The following is an 18,549-nucleotide window of genomic DNA, read 5'->3' as shown; positions in this document are numbered from 1 at the left end:
AACACTAGTATCCTGAAATATATGTAGTCAAATATTATGTACTGTCATCATAGCGAAGACAAAAGAAATCAGTTATTAGAAATGAGTTATTAAAATATGTTTAAAAAAATCTTCTTTCCATTAAACAGCACTTGGGAAATATTTCAACAACATGACATTTCAGAGGAGGGCTAAAAACGCAGCTATCAATTGTGTCATGATATAGTAACCTTCATGTAAATTCAACCAATTCAACCATATACACTGAACACAAACACTATTACTATTTTTCTTTGTACATTTCATAGCACAGATTTAAAAATGTGTCCATTTATATGTGATTTTATTTCACTTTATTAAGAGCTTCAGGCCAAATATATGTTTCAGAATGCAGAAATATAAAACACTTCAAAACCGAATGACTACAGGCCCAGCATAAAATACAGCTAAAATAAAACGTAAACAATGTACTATCAAGCTTTGCTGTGTAACATTGAGCTCATCCAAACAATGAAAATCTATTACTGCAAGCAATGTATTTCAAGACTCTAAAATAAATGATATAGACTGAATTGATAGACTATTATTTTGTCCATATGATATATATCGTCATATTGCACAGCCTAACGTGATATCCCAAATGAGTTATCAAACCCCACACTGTTAACAACTCCCTGTAGAATCTACAGTAACTTACTGGCAGCAATCAATTACAGCAAAACTGTATTTACATTTACAGCACCATTTACCTTGCTGTGTACTTCAGTATTGTATATCTTTATACAGTATGTTTGTATTGTATAATTACATTGCATTGCAAGCAAGTAATGTTCACGATGCAACTTTAAAACACAGTAACATATTGCATAACTGGCCTACAGTACAATTAAGTTCATATTATTGTCATATAACTGTATTAATACTGTGTACTTTACAAAAATCGTTAACCGTGCAAATGCCACACAGCGAACGCTTTACTCTTTCTCCAGCCTAGCATTAGCTAAACACACACACGAACACAAAGCAAAATCAATGCATTTCCAGCAGAGTCTGGAATCAGCACTGGGTGTCTAATGTAAAGTCTGGGACCTGAAGGAAAACCCTTCTGGATGTAAATGATGTAGTATTGCAAACAGCATGACTAACCCACCGGAGCGGTGAGGAGACCACCTAATCCCGGAGTTATGAGTCAGAGAGTGACATCATCCTGTCCGACTCATGCACAACATCGAGGCCTTCATTTCACATGTGCTCGGAAACTTCATTTCTAATTTAGACGTGGCTTGCTCATTTTTATTTTGTGTTTTAGGCAATAAATATTTCTTTCTTTCATACCTTTTTTTTGCTAAATTGCTTATAAACTTTTGGATTGCTTGTATAATTTTTTCCACCTGATTACAATTTAGTTTAGAAATTATTTTTGAGTGAATTATTTATTAAAAAAATAATTATGATTGATTTTTTTAAAAATATGAACTGTTCAATAATTAAATTTTACTAAATATTTGCTGATTATTAATTTATTATGCATGTTATTAAATGCATTTTTGTATCGTTTTGCATACACTACTTGCTAATAATAAATACATTTAAAGGTATGTTTTTATACACTGCTTTTATACATATTAAAATGTTCAACAACTATTTAAAATAACTAATAAATAAAATTATAAACAAACAATAATAATAAATGCTTAAATAAATGCTTAAATGATAAAGCATTAAAAATTAATAATAATTAATAATAAATGCTTAAATTATAAATCAATAATAATAATTAATTATACATGCTTAAATTATAAAGCATTATTAAGCATTAATAATAAATGCTTCAACTATAACGCATTAATATGCAATAATCATAATAATAATAAATGCTTGGATTATAAAGTATTAATAATAATTAATATTAAATGTTTAAATTATAAAGTATTAATAATAATTAATAATAAATGTTTAAATTATAAAGTATTAAGCATTAATAATAAATTATACATAAATAATAATTAATAATAAATGCTTATATTATAAAGCATTAATAGTAATTAATTATACATGCTTAAGTTATAAAGCATTATTAAGCATTAATAATAAATGCTTCAACTATTAAAGCATTAATAATCATTAATAATATTAATAATAAATGCTTAAATTATAAAGTATTAATAATAATTAATAATAAATGTTTAAATTATAAAGTATTAAGCATTAATAAGCATTATTAATAATAATAAATGCTTAGATTATAAAGTATTAATAATAATTAATTATACATGCTTAAATTATAAAGCATTATTAAGCATTAATAATAAATGCTTCAACAATAAAGCATTAATAATCATTAATAATATTAATAATAAATGCTTAAATTATAAAGTATTAATAATAATTAATAATAAATGTTTAAATTATAAAGTATTAAGCATTAATAATAAATGCTTCAACAATAAAGCATTAATAATCATTAATAATATTAATAATAAATGCTTAAATTATAAAGTATTAAAAATAATTAATAATAAATGTTTAAATTATAAAATATTAAGCATTAATAATAAATTATACATAAATAATTAATAATAAATGCTTACATTTTAAGGTTTTTTTTTAATAATTACTCCTTTTTTGATAATTGCTTGATTGTGAATTTATTGTTGAGTTAACATTATTCATTTAAACAATCTAGCATGCGTAATGAATATTAAATTAATTTACAAAATAATTTTTACTAAACCATTACTCTTTTATTGCTTAATTATTAATCCATCATAGATAACATTACTCACTAATAATAACAGCAATAAATGTACAATTTATGTTTTATAACAGTAAATTGCGTGTGCTAAATGCCTTACAACACGTACAAATGCAATTTAACACAATATTAACCAAAAATCAAGCTAAATAATGAATGTTTCATTACATTTTTTGTTTTACTTAATAAAATGCACAAAAAAACTGCTGCAAAGGCCAACGAGGAGTCAAAAATGTAGTCCAACAAGATCATGACTGTTAAAACCCCCTAACGTTACTCTCATTTGCTCGGCTCGTTATATTCTGAACACAAATCATGTGACAGCAAACAGCGACTTCTGCAAAACAAACAGATGCAATGCAATCCTGCAAGATCAATCTCGGTGTGCAAAGACAGTTTTCTGGATCACCTTTGCAGCGCGACTCGTTAAATAATTATAATAATAATAATAATAATAATAAACGGCGAGGCCCGAGCGGCCAGATGTGGTTATGCAAGAGCTCCACACACGACAGCCAGAAAACATGTATTTACCATACGGATCCATACGCTCCAGAACCCACGGGTGATAAACTCTGGTACCTCTCCGGAACCTCCCATATGGTCTTATTGAGCTCCTGTCGATAAAAAGTGGGTCTCGCCTTCTGGGACATTCCTGTAGAGGACTGGAAACTTCTGTGCTGCTCTCTTGATGTCGGTGCGCGCTGATAATATAAACAAAAAACTACGTTAACTCAACAAAAGCGCGAGCTCCGCGTTCACGAGCCCGTCCGCGTGCATGAGAGCGCTTCGGGAAAATGCACAAACTCCGGCTGCGATCCTTGAGGAGCCGCTGCGTGGATAAGCGTGAGGTTTCTTCTGTGGATTTCTCTCGGGGTTTTTTTTCCTGTTACAGGTTCTCCTCTGACGAACTCACTTGACGTCACTGCATAAGGTCAACTCTCGGGATTCTCTCTAAATCTCGCGAGAACGGGGAGAGGAGCAACGCTTTTTACACTGAGAATGCAACTCGGAATTTGCATTTGTATATGAATGTTGTGTCATCAACATGAAAGCATGGATTCATCCTGTATCAACGATTCAGACTGCTGCTGGTGGTATAATGGTGTGGGGGGTATTTTCTTGGCACACTTTGGGCCCATTAGTACCAATTGAGCAACGTGTCAACGCCACAGCCTACCTGAGTATTGTTGCTGACCATGTCCATCCCTTTATGACCACAGTGTCTCCATCTTCTGATGGCTACTTCCAGCAGGATAACGCACCATGTCATAAAGCGTGAATCATCTCAGACTGGTTTCTTGAACATGACAATGAGTTCACTGTGCTCAAATGGCCTCCACAGTCACCAGCTCTCAATCCAATAGAGCATATTTGGGATGTGGTGGAATGGGAGATTCACATCATGGATGTGCAGCTGACAAATCTGCAGCAACTGCGTGATGCTATCATGTCAATATGGAGCAAAATCTCTCAGGAATATTTCCAGGGTCCAACCCTGTACTAGTAAAGTGTACCTAATAAAGTGGCCGATAAGTGTATACATGTTCCTGTTTGTTTCTAATACACTTATTATAGTTTTAAAAAATTAGTTTAATGAAGTTATATTTTTCAAACTTAAAATTTATATTCGTGTCGTGGTAATAATACTATAAAATAATAATACGAGAATTGCTGTGAAAATGAACAGATATATACTTTCGGTGCAAAATATCTCTTTTTATCATATAACTCATAAAATTATTATTTTAAAAATCTGCTTAAAAATGTATTTAAGAAAACCTGATCATCCGCCAAATTTACAATACAGAACAACAAATTAAGAGACCATAACAACAAAGAAATCTCGAACAAAGAAATGTGAGGACGAACCGAGTCTGTGAATCGGCTGAATCGACTCAAAAAGTGATTCACTGCTTCAGAACGCTGAACACTCAGAACAGTGAACACTGAGGACATCTGCATGTCAAACACCGACACTACCCACTGTTGTCATTTTTAGAAATGTAAAGTTATCATGACCAACATCTTAAGGTGTTTATGAAAAGCAATGTGGATAATTAAAAAAATAGATTTAGCCTAATTTAACACACATCAATTTTAAAGTTACAGATTAATCCATAATTTAAAGAAAATCCCATTTCAATATTTGTACACTTTTAATTTCTCTGCCAAAACTTAAGGATTTAAAGTTTTTAAATTATAGTTTGCTCACATTATGCTACCTTTATATAATTAAAAAACATATATATATATATATATATATATATATATATATATATATATATATATATATATATATAATGTATTTTTTCCATTTACAAGAATACACAGATATTTTTAGATTACAATCTTGAATAAGAAATATTAATTTTGAAAGAACATTTAAAGAATAGACTTAGCAACCACTTATATGCAAATATCTCAGTCTATACATATAGAACAAACTCTTATACTAATATACACAACACAACCAAATAATCATAATTCATTATATTCAAAAAGTAGAAACATCATTTGTTAATTTTTAAGTCTTTTGACCTTTTTTAGCTAATGAAAAATAGATTTACAAAAGGAAATTATGATGAAAATGTAAAATTCCAATTGAAATACCCTAAATAATTCTTGCGTGCATTCAAATAAAAAGGCAAAAATGTAAAAATGAAATTGCTAAATAAGATTAAACCATCAAATTATAGATGACCTCTGAAGTGTTTTTGGAGTAATATTAGAATCTTGGTGTGACTCTGGAGTCAGATCTGAGTTTTAATAGTCAAATATCAAAGCAGTTAGTAAATCAGCATACTATCATCTCAAAAACATTGCAGGAATCAGATGCTTTGTTTCCAGTGAAGACTTAGAGAAACTTGTTGATGCTTTTATCAGCAGCAGGGTGGATTACTGTAATGGCCTCCTCACTGGCCTCCCCAAAAAGACAGTCACTTACAGCTCATCCAGAACGCTGCGGCCAGAATTCTGACCAGAACCAGGAAATCAGAGCACATCACACCTGTCCTCAGGTCTTTACACTGGCTCCCAGTTACATTCAGAATAGATTTTAAAGTATTATTACTGGTCTATAAATCACTAAATGGCCTAGGACCTCAATACATTACAGATATGCTCACTGAATACAAACCTAACAGATCACTCAGATCTTTAGGATCAAATAAACTAGAAATTCCAAGAGTTCAGTCAAAGCAGGGTGAATCGGCTTTCAGCTACTAACAGCGCCCCCTGCTGCTGGAATCAGCTTCGAGAAATGATCAGATGTGCTCCAACATTAGGCACGTTCAAATCAAGACTGAAAACACATCTGTTTAGCTGTGCCTTTACTGAATGAGCACTGTGCTACGTCCCACAGATCAAACTACTATGTTTTTCTCTTCTTTTTCATTCTTTTATGACACATTTTATCTGCTTTTATGCTTATTTATTTTATTAGATTTGTTTAACCATTTTTATGTTTGTTTTTATTTCTCTTATTATTGTTTCTTTTATTCCTGTTTATGTAAAGCACTTTGAATTGCCACTGTGTATGAAATGTGCTATATAAATAAACTTGCCTTGCCTAATATAATATATATTAAAAAAAAGGTTGACCCCAAATCACTACAATATCAATATACATTACTACCATTTTAAATGACAAACGTTTAAATAGCAGGGATCATTTAATTATTTGCACTTTACACATTTAAATACCATTTTTAAATGAGTTTAGTATGTAAAAATGTGGTGGCATGGTGGCTCAGTGGTTAGCACTGTCACCTCATGGCAAGAAGGTCACTGATTCAAGTCCCGGCTGGGTCAGTTAGCATTTCTTAGTGGAGTTTGCATGTTCTCCCCGTGTTGGTGTGGGTTTCCTCCGGGTGCTCCGGTTTCCCCCACAGTCCAAACACATGCGCTATAGGGGAATTGGATAAAGTAAATTAAAAAAAGACCTATACCACATATTAGTATTGTGTTGCATAGGGTTTTATATCAAATATTTATTATATTCCACATGTTTACAAATATGAAACACCCAACAACTATCATTTGCTATCAGTTTGAGAGCACGACTGCTGATTTACAAGCTGAACGAAGTTTAAGTACGTGAAGAAATGGTGAGAGGCTGCTGTAACACACACACACACACACAACTAAAGGCATAAATACTACAGAACATCTTGGCATGTGTATTTTTTGTGCTGTGTAAAAGGTTTATACACTGAGCATCATAGGGTTTAAACATACAGAAACATCAGAGGGGAATAAAATCTGTGTTTTCAATCTGAAAAACTCATATGAATGTGTAGGATCCAATCTGTAGTGTGTTTTCCTCCTGCAATTGTGATTTTTAAATTAATATTATACCATCCTGTTTGTTTTCTGGAGCCAAAACCTCAGGAATTACCCATTATCATCCATATTTACTGTGAGACGCATGTTTGTTAAAAGAAAAAGTGAATAAACTTAACTAAACTGATCTGAACAGACATGCTATGCAACTACATAGTGTGTGTCAGGATGATTTGCTTTGAAATATATTATTGAATACGTGTTATGAAGAAAATAATTTCATACATGTGTAGTTTTGAGCTATATATCAGCATTACTAAACTAAAAATCACATTTAGGTTACTCTCAGACTGCATGAAACTATATGACGTTTCCATGCTCATCTTCTTATTCTGCAAATCAAAATGACTCCTAAACATCTAGGGTCATTTAAAGGCATAGCTCACACTAAAATGTACATTTACTCACTCTTGAGTGATTTCAAACCTTTATAAAAGTTAACTTTTTTTGTTGTTGAACCAAAAAAAAGTATATATTTAAGAAGACCGATAGCTATTGACATTCATAGTAGGATAAATAAATACTCTAGATGTTAATGGCTACCAATTTGTAACATTCTTCAAAATATCTCCTATTGAAAATTAAATCAAACAGATTTACAAGCATGAGTAAATGATGATAGCTTTAATTTGAGTGTGAACTATCCCTTTAAGCGATAACGTAAGCTAAAATAATGAGAAGACACTTGTATAAAATGTTATTTTGTACAAAATAACTTGGATTCTGCCTTCTTTATCCCATAAGCTCAATCATAAATGTGCATGTTTGAGAGAACGACACCACAAACCATGTGTGAAGTCCATAATCAGATGCTCCACATCCAGCAGAAGTGACCCTGATCTGAGACCCAATTCCCCTTCAGACTCTATTTTTAAGTTACACATTTACAAAAGTGGAAAGCAGATCTTAAATGAGCGCTAAACCGCAGCTGGAGGAGGGTTTCTGTGCATCTTCTCCATCCGCCGGCGACTCCTGACCGCACCGCATGTCCATCAGCATCTTAGAGTCCTGTACTGATTCATCCCGGTCATTTGAGAAATATGAGGTAAAAGGCCATACACAAACAGGATGCCGCCACAGCGATGTGCAGTCGTGTGCCGATCACTGCAGCTGTGGAGAAACACACACAAACGCCGTCAGGAAAACTACACCTGCATACCTGCCAACATTTATTATAACATTTTAGGAACATGGGACTCTTATTTTGAAAATGGGAGATGCAGAAAGTCAAAATACATGCCTCTGACAAAGAAAAACATGCATTAGTGCAGTGTTTCCCAACCCTGTTCCTGGAGGCACACCAACAGTTCATGTTTTGAATGTCTCCCTCAGGGTCAGATGAGGGAGACATTCAAAACATGAACTGTTGGTGTGCCTCCAGGAACAAGGTTGGGAAACACTGCTCTAGTGTACTTGCTCACATTTTAGATTGATGTTATTTGTCTGTTTCAAAATAAAAGTCAACAGCCATTATTGGTCTGTTGTAGTGACGTTGCCTAGCTCCGGGTTAACTTCAGGTTTTGGAGTCTCTTCTAAGGTTCTGATGAGTTGTTTCTGGTGTGTTTGATTAGGGAGAGGATGAAAATGTGTACTGTTGGCGTGCCTTCAGGGACAGGGTTGGGAAAGTCTGCATTAGAAGAGACTCCAAAACCTGAAGTTAATGGGTCAGATGAGGGAGACATCCAAAACATGAACTGTTGGTGTGCCTCCAGGAACAGGGTTGGGAAACACTGCATTAGTGCACTTACTCTGTATGTGGGATTCTTATTTTGAAAAAGAGAGACAAGTCAAAGCCAACACATGTTTTCTATGTGTTACTAAGCAACGACTTCAGCTCGTCAGAACGCAAAATGCAGGATATACGGATTATAAATATGCAGACTTCTGAGTATTGTGTTTAATGCACGTTAAGCATAGTGTCTTAACACTCAGCTCTGACTGCCATTTTTCTGAAGCAAAATAAAAGCCATTTAAATAATAGTTTTATTTCTAAACATTTAAAATAAATCCAATTTGCATCTGCAAATAAAGAAAAACAAGCACTGGTGCACTTACTCTGTATGTAGGACTCTTATTTTGAAAACGGGAGATGCAGCAAAGTGTTACTAAGCAACGACTTCAGCTGATTAGAACGCAAAATGCAGGATATACAGATTATAAATTAGTAGACTTCTGCGTATTGTGTTTAAAGAACGTTTAAGCATCACTCAGCTCTTACTGTGCTTTTTTTAAAGTGAAATAATAGCGATTTAAATAATTTTTTTAACTTTTTTTAAAAATTTCAAATAAAACCAAAAACAGCGTGCCTCTGACAATAAAGAAAAACAAGCATTGGTGCACTTACTCTGTATGTAGGACTCTTATTTTGAAAATGAGAGATGCAGCAAAGTCAAAGCCAGCCGCAATTTGTTTTCTATGTGTTACTAAGCAACAACTTCAGCTCATCTGAATGCAAAATGCAGGATATACAGATTATAAATTAGTAGACTTCTGAGTTCTGTGTTTAATGCGAGTTTAAGGATCACTCAGCTCTTACTGCGATTTTCGGAAGTGAAATAATAGCAACTGAACTAATAGTTTTATGCATGTGCGTCTGAAAATAAAGATAAACGAGCATTGTGTGCTTACTCTGTATGTGGGACTCTTATTTAAAAAGAGATGCGCAGCAAATGTGAAAGCTAGCCGAAATTAGTTTCCTACGCGTTACTAAGCAACGACTTCAGCTCGTCAGAACGCAGAATGCAGGATATACAGATTATAAATTAGTAGACTTCTGAGTATTGTATTTAATGCAAGTTTGAGCATCACTCAGCTCTTACTGCGATTGTTCTGAAGAGAAATAAATCGCCATTGAAATATAGTTTTAATTATAAACATTTAAAATAAACCTTATTTGCATCTTAAAATAAAGATTAAGAAGCATTAGTGCACTTACTCTTTATGTGGGATTCTTATTGAAATGGGAAATGCAGTAAAGTCAAAGCCTGGCGCAATTTGTTTTCTATGTGTTACTAAGCAATGACTTCAGCTTGTCTGAACGCAAAATGCAGGATATACAGATTATAAATTAGATTTTAATGTAATGTTGCTGTGGTTAAATAATTTATTATATATGAATACAGTGTATTCATCTGCTTAGATGTTGAGCAAATATATTTTATTAATGAGGTACAGAATTTACAGAATTTACTTTTAAAATAATCTTAGTCCTTTATATATAAAACTTTATTAATGCATTATGCCATGTTTAAACCGAATACATGGCTGGTCTCTTGCCGACAGAGCTTGTGTTATTATATAAATAAATAATAGAGCGTTGAGTGAGATATAATAAACCTATTTATTGATTTTTGGAATTAATTTAATAGCAAAACAATGGTTAATGGAATCGTAATGGCTAATGGAAGACCTCTTACCTTTATAAAAGACTCCCCACACACCTTTCTTCTCAGACAGGAGCCAGCCGTTGAGACGAGGAACCTTCTTCAGGTACGCACACGTGCAAATGAACAGAAGTCCAAACACAAGAATGCCATCGAAAGAGTACACTGTGAACACAATATATATTACAATAATCAGTACCTCCATTATCATAAGCTCTTTATCAAAAATTGTGTTATTAAACTAATTAAATAAATAGTTAGAAAAATATTTAGAGTGAAGGACAGCACGGTGGCTCAGTGGTTAGCACTGTCGCCTCACAGCAAAGAAGGTGGCAGGTTTGAGCCCCAGCTGGGCATCTGCTGCGTAAAACATATGCTGGATAAGTTGGCGGTTCATTCTGCTGTGGTGACCCCTGATTAATAAAGGGACTAAGCTGAAGGAAAATGAATGAATGAATATATGAGGGGCCTTTTAAGCAAATATAAGAGTCACAAAACTAAAACTAACTGAGGGAACTATTAGAATTGGCTTCTGGGTATATTCAAATATTTTAACATTTCAATAAAAATAATTAAACTGTTGTCATTTAGACAATTGACAATTAGTCAGAATAACAAAAATGCTAAATTATAGGATGTTCTTAATTATTTTCTTTTTATTTATTTATTTATTAAGATTTTTAGACAACACAATACCAGTGTTTTATTTCAGACGACTTAACAAATCAATATTTGGTGCAACAAACTGCACTTGTTACGGTTACCAATTTTAGAAATGTAGATTTACAGAAACTGTGGGGTTTTCGGACCATTCTTTATTTTTAAAGTTGAAGATACTTAAAATTTAAAACGGCACAAGTTATGTTTAAACTCTACAGGTGGCCAGGGACAGGCTCTACAATGCTTTAAGTCATACTTAGCTGACCATTACCAGTTTGTGAATATTAATGGGCAGCTTTCACAAGTCAGTCCAGTAAAGTATGGGGTGCCTCAAGGATCTGTTTCAGGCCCTTTGCTGTTTACAATATAGATGCTACCCCTGGGAGACATTATTAGAAGACATGGGATCAGCTTTCACTGCTATGCGGATGATACTCAATTATATATTTCAACTAAACCTGACGAGATGTCTAAACTGTCCAAGCTAACTGAGTGTATTAAAGATGTTAAAGAATTTCTTCTCTTAAACTCAGACAAAACAGAATTATTACTTATAATAAGGTCTAAATCCTGTACACAGCAGATCTCACAACTCGACCTGCAATTAGAGGGATACAAAGTTAGCAGCTAGATAGATGGGTAGATAGAAGGGTAGATATATAGACAGACGGACGGACGGACGGATAGATGGATAGATGGATAGACAGACAGACAGACAGACAGACAGATAGACAGATAGATAGATAGATAGATAGATAGATAGATAGATAGATAGATAGATAGATAGATAGATAGATAGATAGATGGATAGCTGGATAGATGATAGATGGATAGACAGACAGACAGACGGATAGACGGATAGACAGATAGATAGATAGATAGATAGATAGATAGATAGATAGATAGATAGATAGACAGACAGACAGATAGATAGATAGACGGATAGACGGATAGCTGGATAGACAGACAGACAGATAGATAGATAGACAGATAGACAGATAGATAGATAGATAGATAGATAGATAGATAGATAGATAGATAGACAGACAGACAGACAGACAGACAGACAGACGGATAGACGGATAGACGGATAGACAGATAGATAGATAGATAGATAGATAGATAGATAGATAGATAGATAGATAGATAGATAGATAGATAGACAGACAGACAGATAGATAGATAGACGGATAGACGGATAGCTGGATAGACAGACAGACAGATAGATAGATAGACAGATAGACAGATAGATAGATAGATAGATAGATAGACAGACAGACAGACAGACAGACAGACAGACGGATAGACAGACAGACAGACAGACAGACAGACAGACAGACAGACAGACAGACAGACAGACAGACAGACAGACAGATAGATAGATAGATAGATAGATAGATAGATAGATAGATAGATAGATAGATAGATAGATAGATAGATAGATAGATAGATAGATAGAATTTTAAACATGGAATATGAAAGCCGTTTCTCGATATTTTAGTAATAGTACACTATTTTGACGTTAGCAAAGGAGCCAGACATGACTACTAGCTCGGCTTTATTACGCCTACTTCATATCTTGACACACATTTCTATTCAGAAAGGATTAAAGTACATTATAAATGTTTACAGTGAAGTTGAAAGCAGCTGCGGACATTGATGAGCCACGTCCACACACACACTCACTTACACACACATACAGCTGAATGAAAATCCCCCTTTAACAACTCAAACTCCTCCTGTCAGCTGTGCTTATAAGGCAATGGTTCATGATCATACCGTTTGTCATCTTCGCTGCTCTTCAATTCTGTGTTGAGATGAAGTTCAAGCTGCCAGTAGGGTTTTATTTACTCTCTTCATCAGTTCCGCATACACAGCACAGACTTCCGGAACGCTTCCGCTATCACGGAATTATGGGAAATCAACATACATATTTAAAGCTGCTGTTGCTGACAATAATAATAATAGCAACAACAAAATATATATTTATATGCTGTATAATTGTATATTTGAATAGAATGTATATTTAAATATAGAAAACAACTGTTTGTTATTAGCTATTATTAGGAAAGAATGTATGTAGATTAAAATGTGTGTTGAATAGAACAGAATGTTTTTATTATTATTGTTTGTCATATTGACAGATAATCCACGCAATATATATATATATATACAATGGTTTTCGCAAGATATTATACTGCAAAATAAAAACAAAGGTTTACACCAAATAGTACTTTGTGCAGATAAACAAACAAATGCTAAATACTTAATACAGAGTATAGTAGTATAAAGTGACTGCTAACAGGTTTTTTATCAAAAATATATTTCATATTGAAAATTATATTAATATAATTAATTCATTAATTTGTTTTTCGGCTTAGTGCCTTAATTAATCTGGAGCCACCACAGCGGAGCGAATGCATTGTCAGCTGCAACAAGAATATAATTCATATGCTAAATTAATTATAGTTAATAATGTGTAATAATGTTTTATAATGGGCCATCACGGTGGCGCAGTGTATAGCACGAACCAAAAGCATAATGTTTGTCCATATTTGACCCAACATTGGGTTAATTCAACCCAGCATTTTTGTGTGTGTAAAGCTCACAAGCTGTTCTCTTCATCATAGTCATAATAGCACACTACTGTAACTGACTATGATCTTTAAACCTTTAAGGTGTTCTCCTTGAAATATATATTTAGCCCATGTCTTGCATTGAATAATGACACAACTCTGATAAATAGCAATAACATAAGCAATTAAAATAATAATAATAATAACATATGGATAAAAGGTCGACCAGGTGGTTAGGATCTCTCTTAAAAGGTTGAGAATCAGAGCTGAACGTGTGCTTTTAGTGGAGACACAGAATTCTGAGATATTCCTGTTCACTCCTAATGGCTTCCTGCAGATCCTGGCAGGTCTCTCCATCACAGTGTTTGGCAGAGGGAAGCAGCATAAGGTGCTCATCTGTCGTCTGGCAGTGTTGGCCGCTGCTGTGTTGTTGACATGTTTTATTAGCGTACGTCCTAATGCCACTATTAGCAGAGGTGGTGGTGGACGAAATAAGTAAAACAGATACCATCATAAAATATTACTACAGTAAATGTATAAAGGACATATACAACAACTGTAAAGCAAAACAGATGTATTTCCCACGTATAAACGATCCAAAAGGCACGTGGGTCTATGTGTATTTGCGTATTTATTTGTTTATAATGTATAGCGTGGATTATAATATAATAAACAGAGAGATTAACTCTGTCATGGACATTATTTCTAAAAAATAAGATTGAAAAGTTGTCCGTAGCAGGGTGGTGCTGACGTCACAGGCGAGCGCCCCGAAAGCACTGTAGTTCGTTTGTAGCCTAATGTTAGCTTTTCAGTTCTTGCCTTTGCATTTAAGATCCAAAAGTGCTCAAAGTTGTATTTTCGTGTGAGGATTATCCGGCTGGACAAAACGTGTAGGTGTAATGAACAGTGCTTGAGCACAGAGCTTATTATTAAAAATATTCGAAAAGCCTATGGGAAAATCCTATGGGGATTTTATTGAGGGAACCAGTTTTATGCTAGCAGCCGATTAGCCTACAAGGTCATAGTTCCCCCACTCTATTTCACCAGACAGCAGGAAACAACAGAAAGACAAAATCACACAACATCAGAGTCGACTAAATAATGCCACACCACACAAAATTAAAAGTAATAATAAGTCCCTTTATTAATCTGGGGTTGCCACTGCACAATGAACCGCCAACTTATCCAGCATATGTTTCACGCAGCGGATGCCCTTCCAGCTGCAACCCATCACTGGGAAACACCCATACATACTCAATCTCACACACATACACTACGGCCAATTTTAGCTTATCCAATTCATCTGTAGCGCTTTTCTTTGGACTTGTGGGGGAAACCAGAGCACCAGGACGAAACCAACGTGAACACGGGGAGAACATGCAAACTCCACATAGTAATGCCAACTGACCAGCCAAGGCTCGAACCAGCGACCTTCTAACTGTGAGGCGATCGTGCTACCCACTGCGCCACTGTGTCGCCGACATTGAGATGAAATGTTAAATTTTACATTGTTGAAAAGGAAATGAATATTTCAAAATGTATATATAAAATGTGAAATATATTTATTTGTTTACATTTAGTCAGTGAAACACTTTTCAGTGTTTATTAAACTCATTTGGTCATCGTCTGTTTCTTTTAAAGTCTTTAAATTTAATATTAAGCCTTGAAGGGCAAATACTTAAATTCATATAAAGCATAAAGTTTAATAAATATTAACATATTAATAAGATACAATTAAAAGCTGCACTGGAACTAAATATTTAGCACAGCCTGGTATGCTTAATTTAAAAAGAAAAAAATATTCATCCTAAAACATGAAATAAATGTTACAGAAAGCAAAAATGTAACTTTTTTAAGCATCAGCATATGTTAACACCAACTATATATATATATATATATATATATATATATATATATATATATATATATATATATATATATATATATATATATATATATATATATAGCTGAGCGAATCACTGATACAACCCTTCCTACTCCCCAAGAACTGTACTTATCCAGAGCGAGCAGAAGGGCTGCCAAAATCACTCTGGACCCCTCACACCCAGCACACTGCCTCTTTGAACTTTTACCTTCTGGTCGACGCTACAGAGCACTGCGCACCAGAACAGCCCGACACAGAAACAGTTTCTTCCCTCAGGCAATCCATCTCATGAACACTTGATGATAATAATTGTGGAACCAACATCACTACTTGCCATACACTTTTATACACGTATACACTTATTTAACAACACACTTTACATGCCAATTTGCACATAACAGCTGCACATATAACATTGTATATAGTAATATAGCTGTACATACACTTGTCAATCTGTATATTTGCATTCACTACTTACTTGTATTTTTTTTTTATATATTTATTATCTATTATTTGTCCTGTCTCTGTTATCCTGTTGCACTGTAGAAGCTTTGTCAGGAAAACAAATTCCTCGTATGTGTGAACATACCTGGCAATAAAGCTCTTTCTGATTCTGATTCATGATAAGTAATGCTTCAATGAATGATCTGCCAGATAGATACTTAAAATTCCAAGTGGAAAATGACTTTTCAGAATGAGAAGGTTCTATCTGCATTTACCGTGGTTATTTTACTCCAATTTGCAAATGTGTCAGTCATGTTATTGTACGAAAGAGAACTGTTACACACATGTTGTTTGCTTTATAGAATGCAAAACCTATGAAGTTCAATATCTCAAAATCATTTAGAACGCAGATAGACTAGCCTGATCTCACGAGAAAACGTGAGTATTTTACGTTTTGTCAGTTTAGTGGCTAATTCGTACGACGAAATTGTACGATTTAAAAAAAGGGGCGTGGCACCAAACCCCACCACTATACCCAACCGTCATTGGGGGATGAGCGAAACGTACTTAAATGTACGAATTAAATCGTACGAATTCATATGAATTAGCCACTAAATCAAAAAGTTACGAATTGCCGTGAGATTGTGTTGGGTTGAACCTTATAATTCTAAGGTGATGATATGTATACTTGTTATTATAGAAACATGGCGCCTGTCGATCAATTCAGTGTGTGGGGAAAACCGCACTTCTACGTCATGTTGCAGTGTGCCACAAAATCACTGGGATTTACATCCTATTTTAATGTCAGGGAATTTAAAAAAAAGAGACTTAATGTGTTTACATCACTCCAATATGACAGTGGACACACTACACAGTTCTGCCCAAACCGTTTCCAAAAGTTGATTTTCATCATAGGTGCCCTTTAAACATGAGCCTTAGAAAAAAAGCCAGACACGCAAAACAATACGATTCTCCAATATAAAACACCCCCCCCCCCCCGCTTGTTTACGGAAACAATGGCTCTTAGCAGCTTGACGTTTCTCAGCACAAAGCAGGTTGCTTCTAATGGGACTGAAGCTGTGTGTAAATCCTCCATCTGCTCCCTGCTGGGCGTTCAGTATTACTCAGGTAAATCTGATGGCATTACATTCATTAAGCTGCGGAGCAACAGGTTTACCTTTAAGAGTCTCCCTGTGCTGATTTCTGCACTCCAGCATGCTGCTCTATTACCAGACACAGGTAAGGTTTAACATGCGTACTGTATAGACTTTATAGTGAGTTATACATGTACCAGACTGCATGTTTTGCTTGCAACATAGATATGAATTTATCGGGAGTGTTAAAGTTATTTTCTGTTACTAACATGCAATTGAAATATATATATAAAATTAAAGACGTTATAAAAATTAATTATAATATATGTTACTAATGATAATATACTGTATGTTAACATTTAAAGTTGTCCGAAAACTTTTTTTGATCCACATCAAATGTTGACTACTGTAGTTTTAATGATAATAAGACTGGAGTAATTAAAAATACTATAGTAATTTATAGTAAATAATGTTTTTAAACCATACTATAGTAAATTGTAATATACTATATGGTATTTACATCACTTTGTTTATGAATGCTACAGAATACTGTAGTATTAATTTTAGTGAACGGATAAACTGCAATAAATACTGTGCTGTACTTTCTTTTTTACTACAGTAAACTGTTGTGTATTATAATATACACTTGTAGAGATCTTAGTATTGGGTATAGTTCGTTTATTTTACTATAGCTGTTGTATTAACGTAGAACTATAGTACAAATAATTGAAGTACTTTTCTATAATATGGTACAAAAACACTATTTACTATAAAATACTATAGTATTTATTTTATTACTCCAGTCTTTTATGTCACTAAAACTATAGTTATTATAATTAGTAACCTATTATTATTACTATTATTATTATTTCACGGTGTATTACTGTAGTATTTACTATACATTGCTGTAATATTTCTTCAGTTTTAATCAAATGTCATTGAATTGCTGTTTTACTGTATTCTTTATCTATTAAATGTAGTTTTGATGAGGGTATATTTGTTTATTTAGATTTTTTAATTCTGACCTCAATGTTTCTCAGAGATGGGTTTCGGCTGGAAGGGTATCCGCTGTGTAAAACATATGCTGGAATAGTTGGCGGTTCATTCCGCTGTGGTGACCCCTGATAAATAAAGGGATTAGGCAATGTTAACCATGTTTAATTTGTGTTTACCAAGTATGCTACAATTAATGTAATCTATCGATGCTACATAAATCGTATTATAAATAATGTTGTGACTGCATTTCTCAAAACGTCTGGCATTATTTGCATTAATTTCTGTGTTTCGTTTTGAAAATTAACCCAGGAGTTACTGGAATTCATACAAACTTTCTAAATACATTGAATAGTTACAATATTTCTGTCAGTTTTGACTCTGTTTGACCTGAATCCTCTTTTTTTACTCTGCCAATAAGGTTATTTCTCAAAGA

At 33.7% G+C, this 18,549-nt stretch overlaps 2 protein-coding genes across 4 annotated transcripts in view; both read right to left on the bottom strand.

The window, feature by feature from the left end:
* The window catches only part of mapk14b (mitogen-activated protein kinase 14b), a 57,443-nt gene extending 53,793 nt beyond the window's left edge, over positions 1 to 3,650 (bottom strand). For all 3 annotated transcript variants that reach the window (XM_056467719.1, XM_056467718.1, XM_056467720.1), the window contains exon 1: positions 3,269 to 3,650. In XM_056467719.1, coding sequence (XP_056323694.1) covers positions 3,269 to 3,387 — 119 coding nt within the window. In that variant the 5' untranslated portion in view covers positions 3,388 to 3,650. The remainder of the gene's footprint in view (positions 1 to 3,268) is intronic.
* Positions 3,651 to 6,690: 3,040 nt separating this feature from the next.
* tmem167b (transmembrane protein 167B) lies at positions 6,691 to 13,003 on the bottom strand. Its single transcript, XM_056468769.1, has 3 exons — positions 12,901 to 13,003; positions 10,495 to 10,626; positions 6,691 to 8,188 (listed from the first exon to the last, which is right to left on the bottom strand). Exons 1-3 carry the CDS (start codon positions 12,908 to 12,910, stop codon positions 8,106 to 8,108), a joined length of 225 nt encoding a protein of 74 aa, XP_056324744.1. The 5' UTR covers positions 12,911 to 13,003; the 3' UTR covers positions 6,691 to 8,105.
* Between the last annotated feature and the right edge of the window lie 5,546 nt (positions 13,004 to 18,549).

This window comes from Danio aesculapii, chromosome 11 (genome assembly GCF_903798145.1).
Source record: "Danio aesculapii chromosome 11, fDanAes4.1, whole genome shotgun sequence".
NCBI classification, from domain to species: Eukaryota; Metazoa; Chordata; class Actinopteri; order Cypriniformes; family Danionidae; genus Danio; species Danio aesculapii.
Note: the sequence above shows the minus strand (reverse complement) of the source record. Positions and strands in the feature narration are given on the sequence as shown.

Coding starts and splice junctions, on each gene's coding strand:
- tmem167b (XM_056468769.1), bottom strand. Junction 8,189..10,494: donor GTGGGGAGTCTTTTATAAAG/GTAAGAGGTCTT, acceptor GTTTCTCCACAG/CTGCAGTGATCGGCACACGA.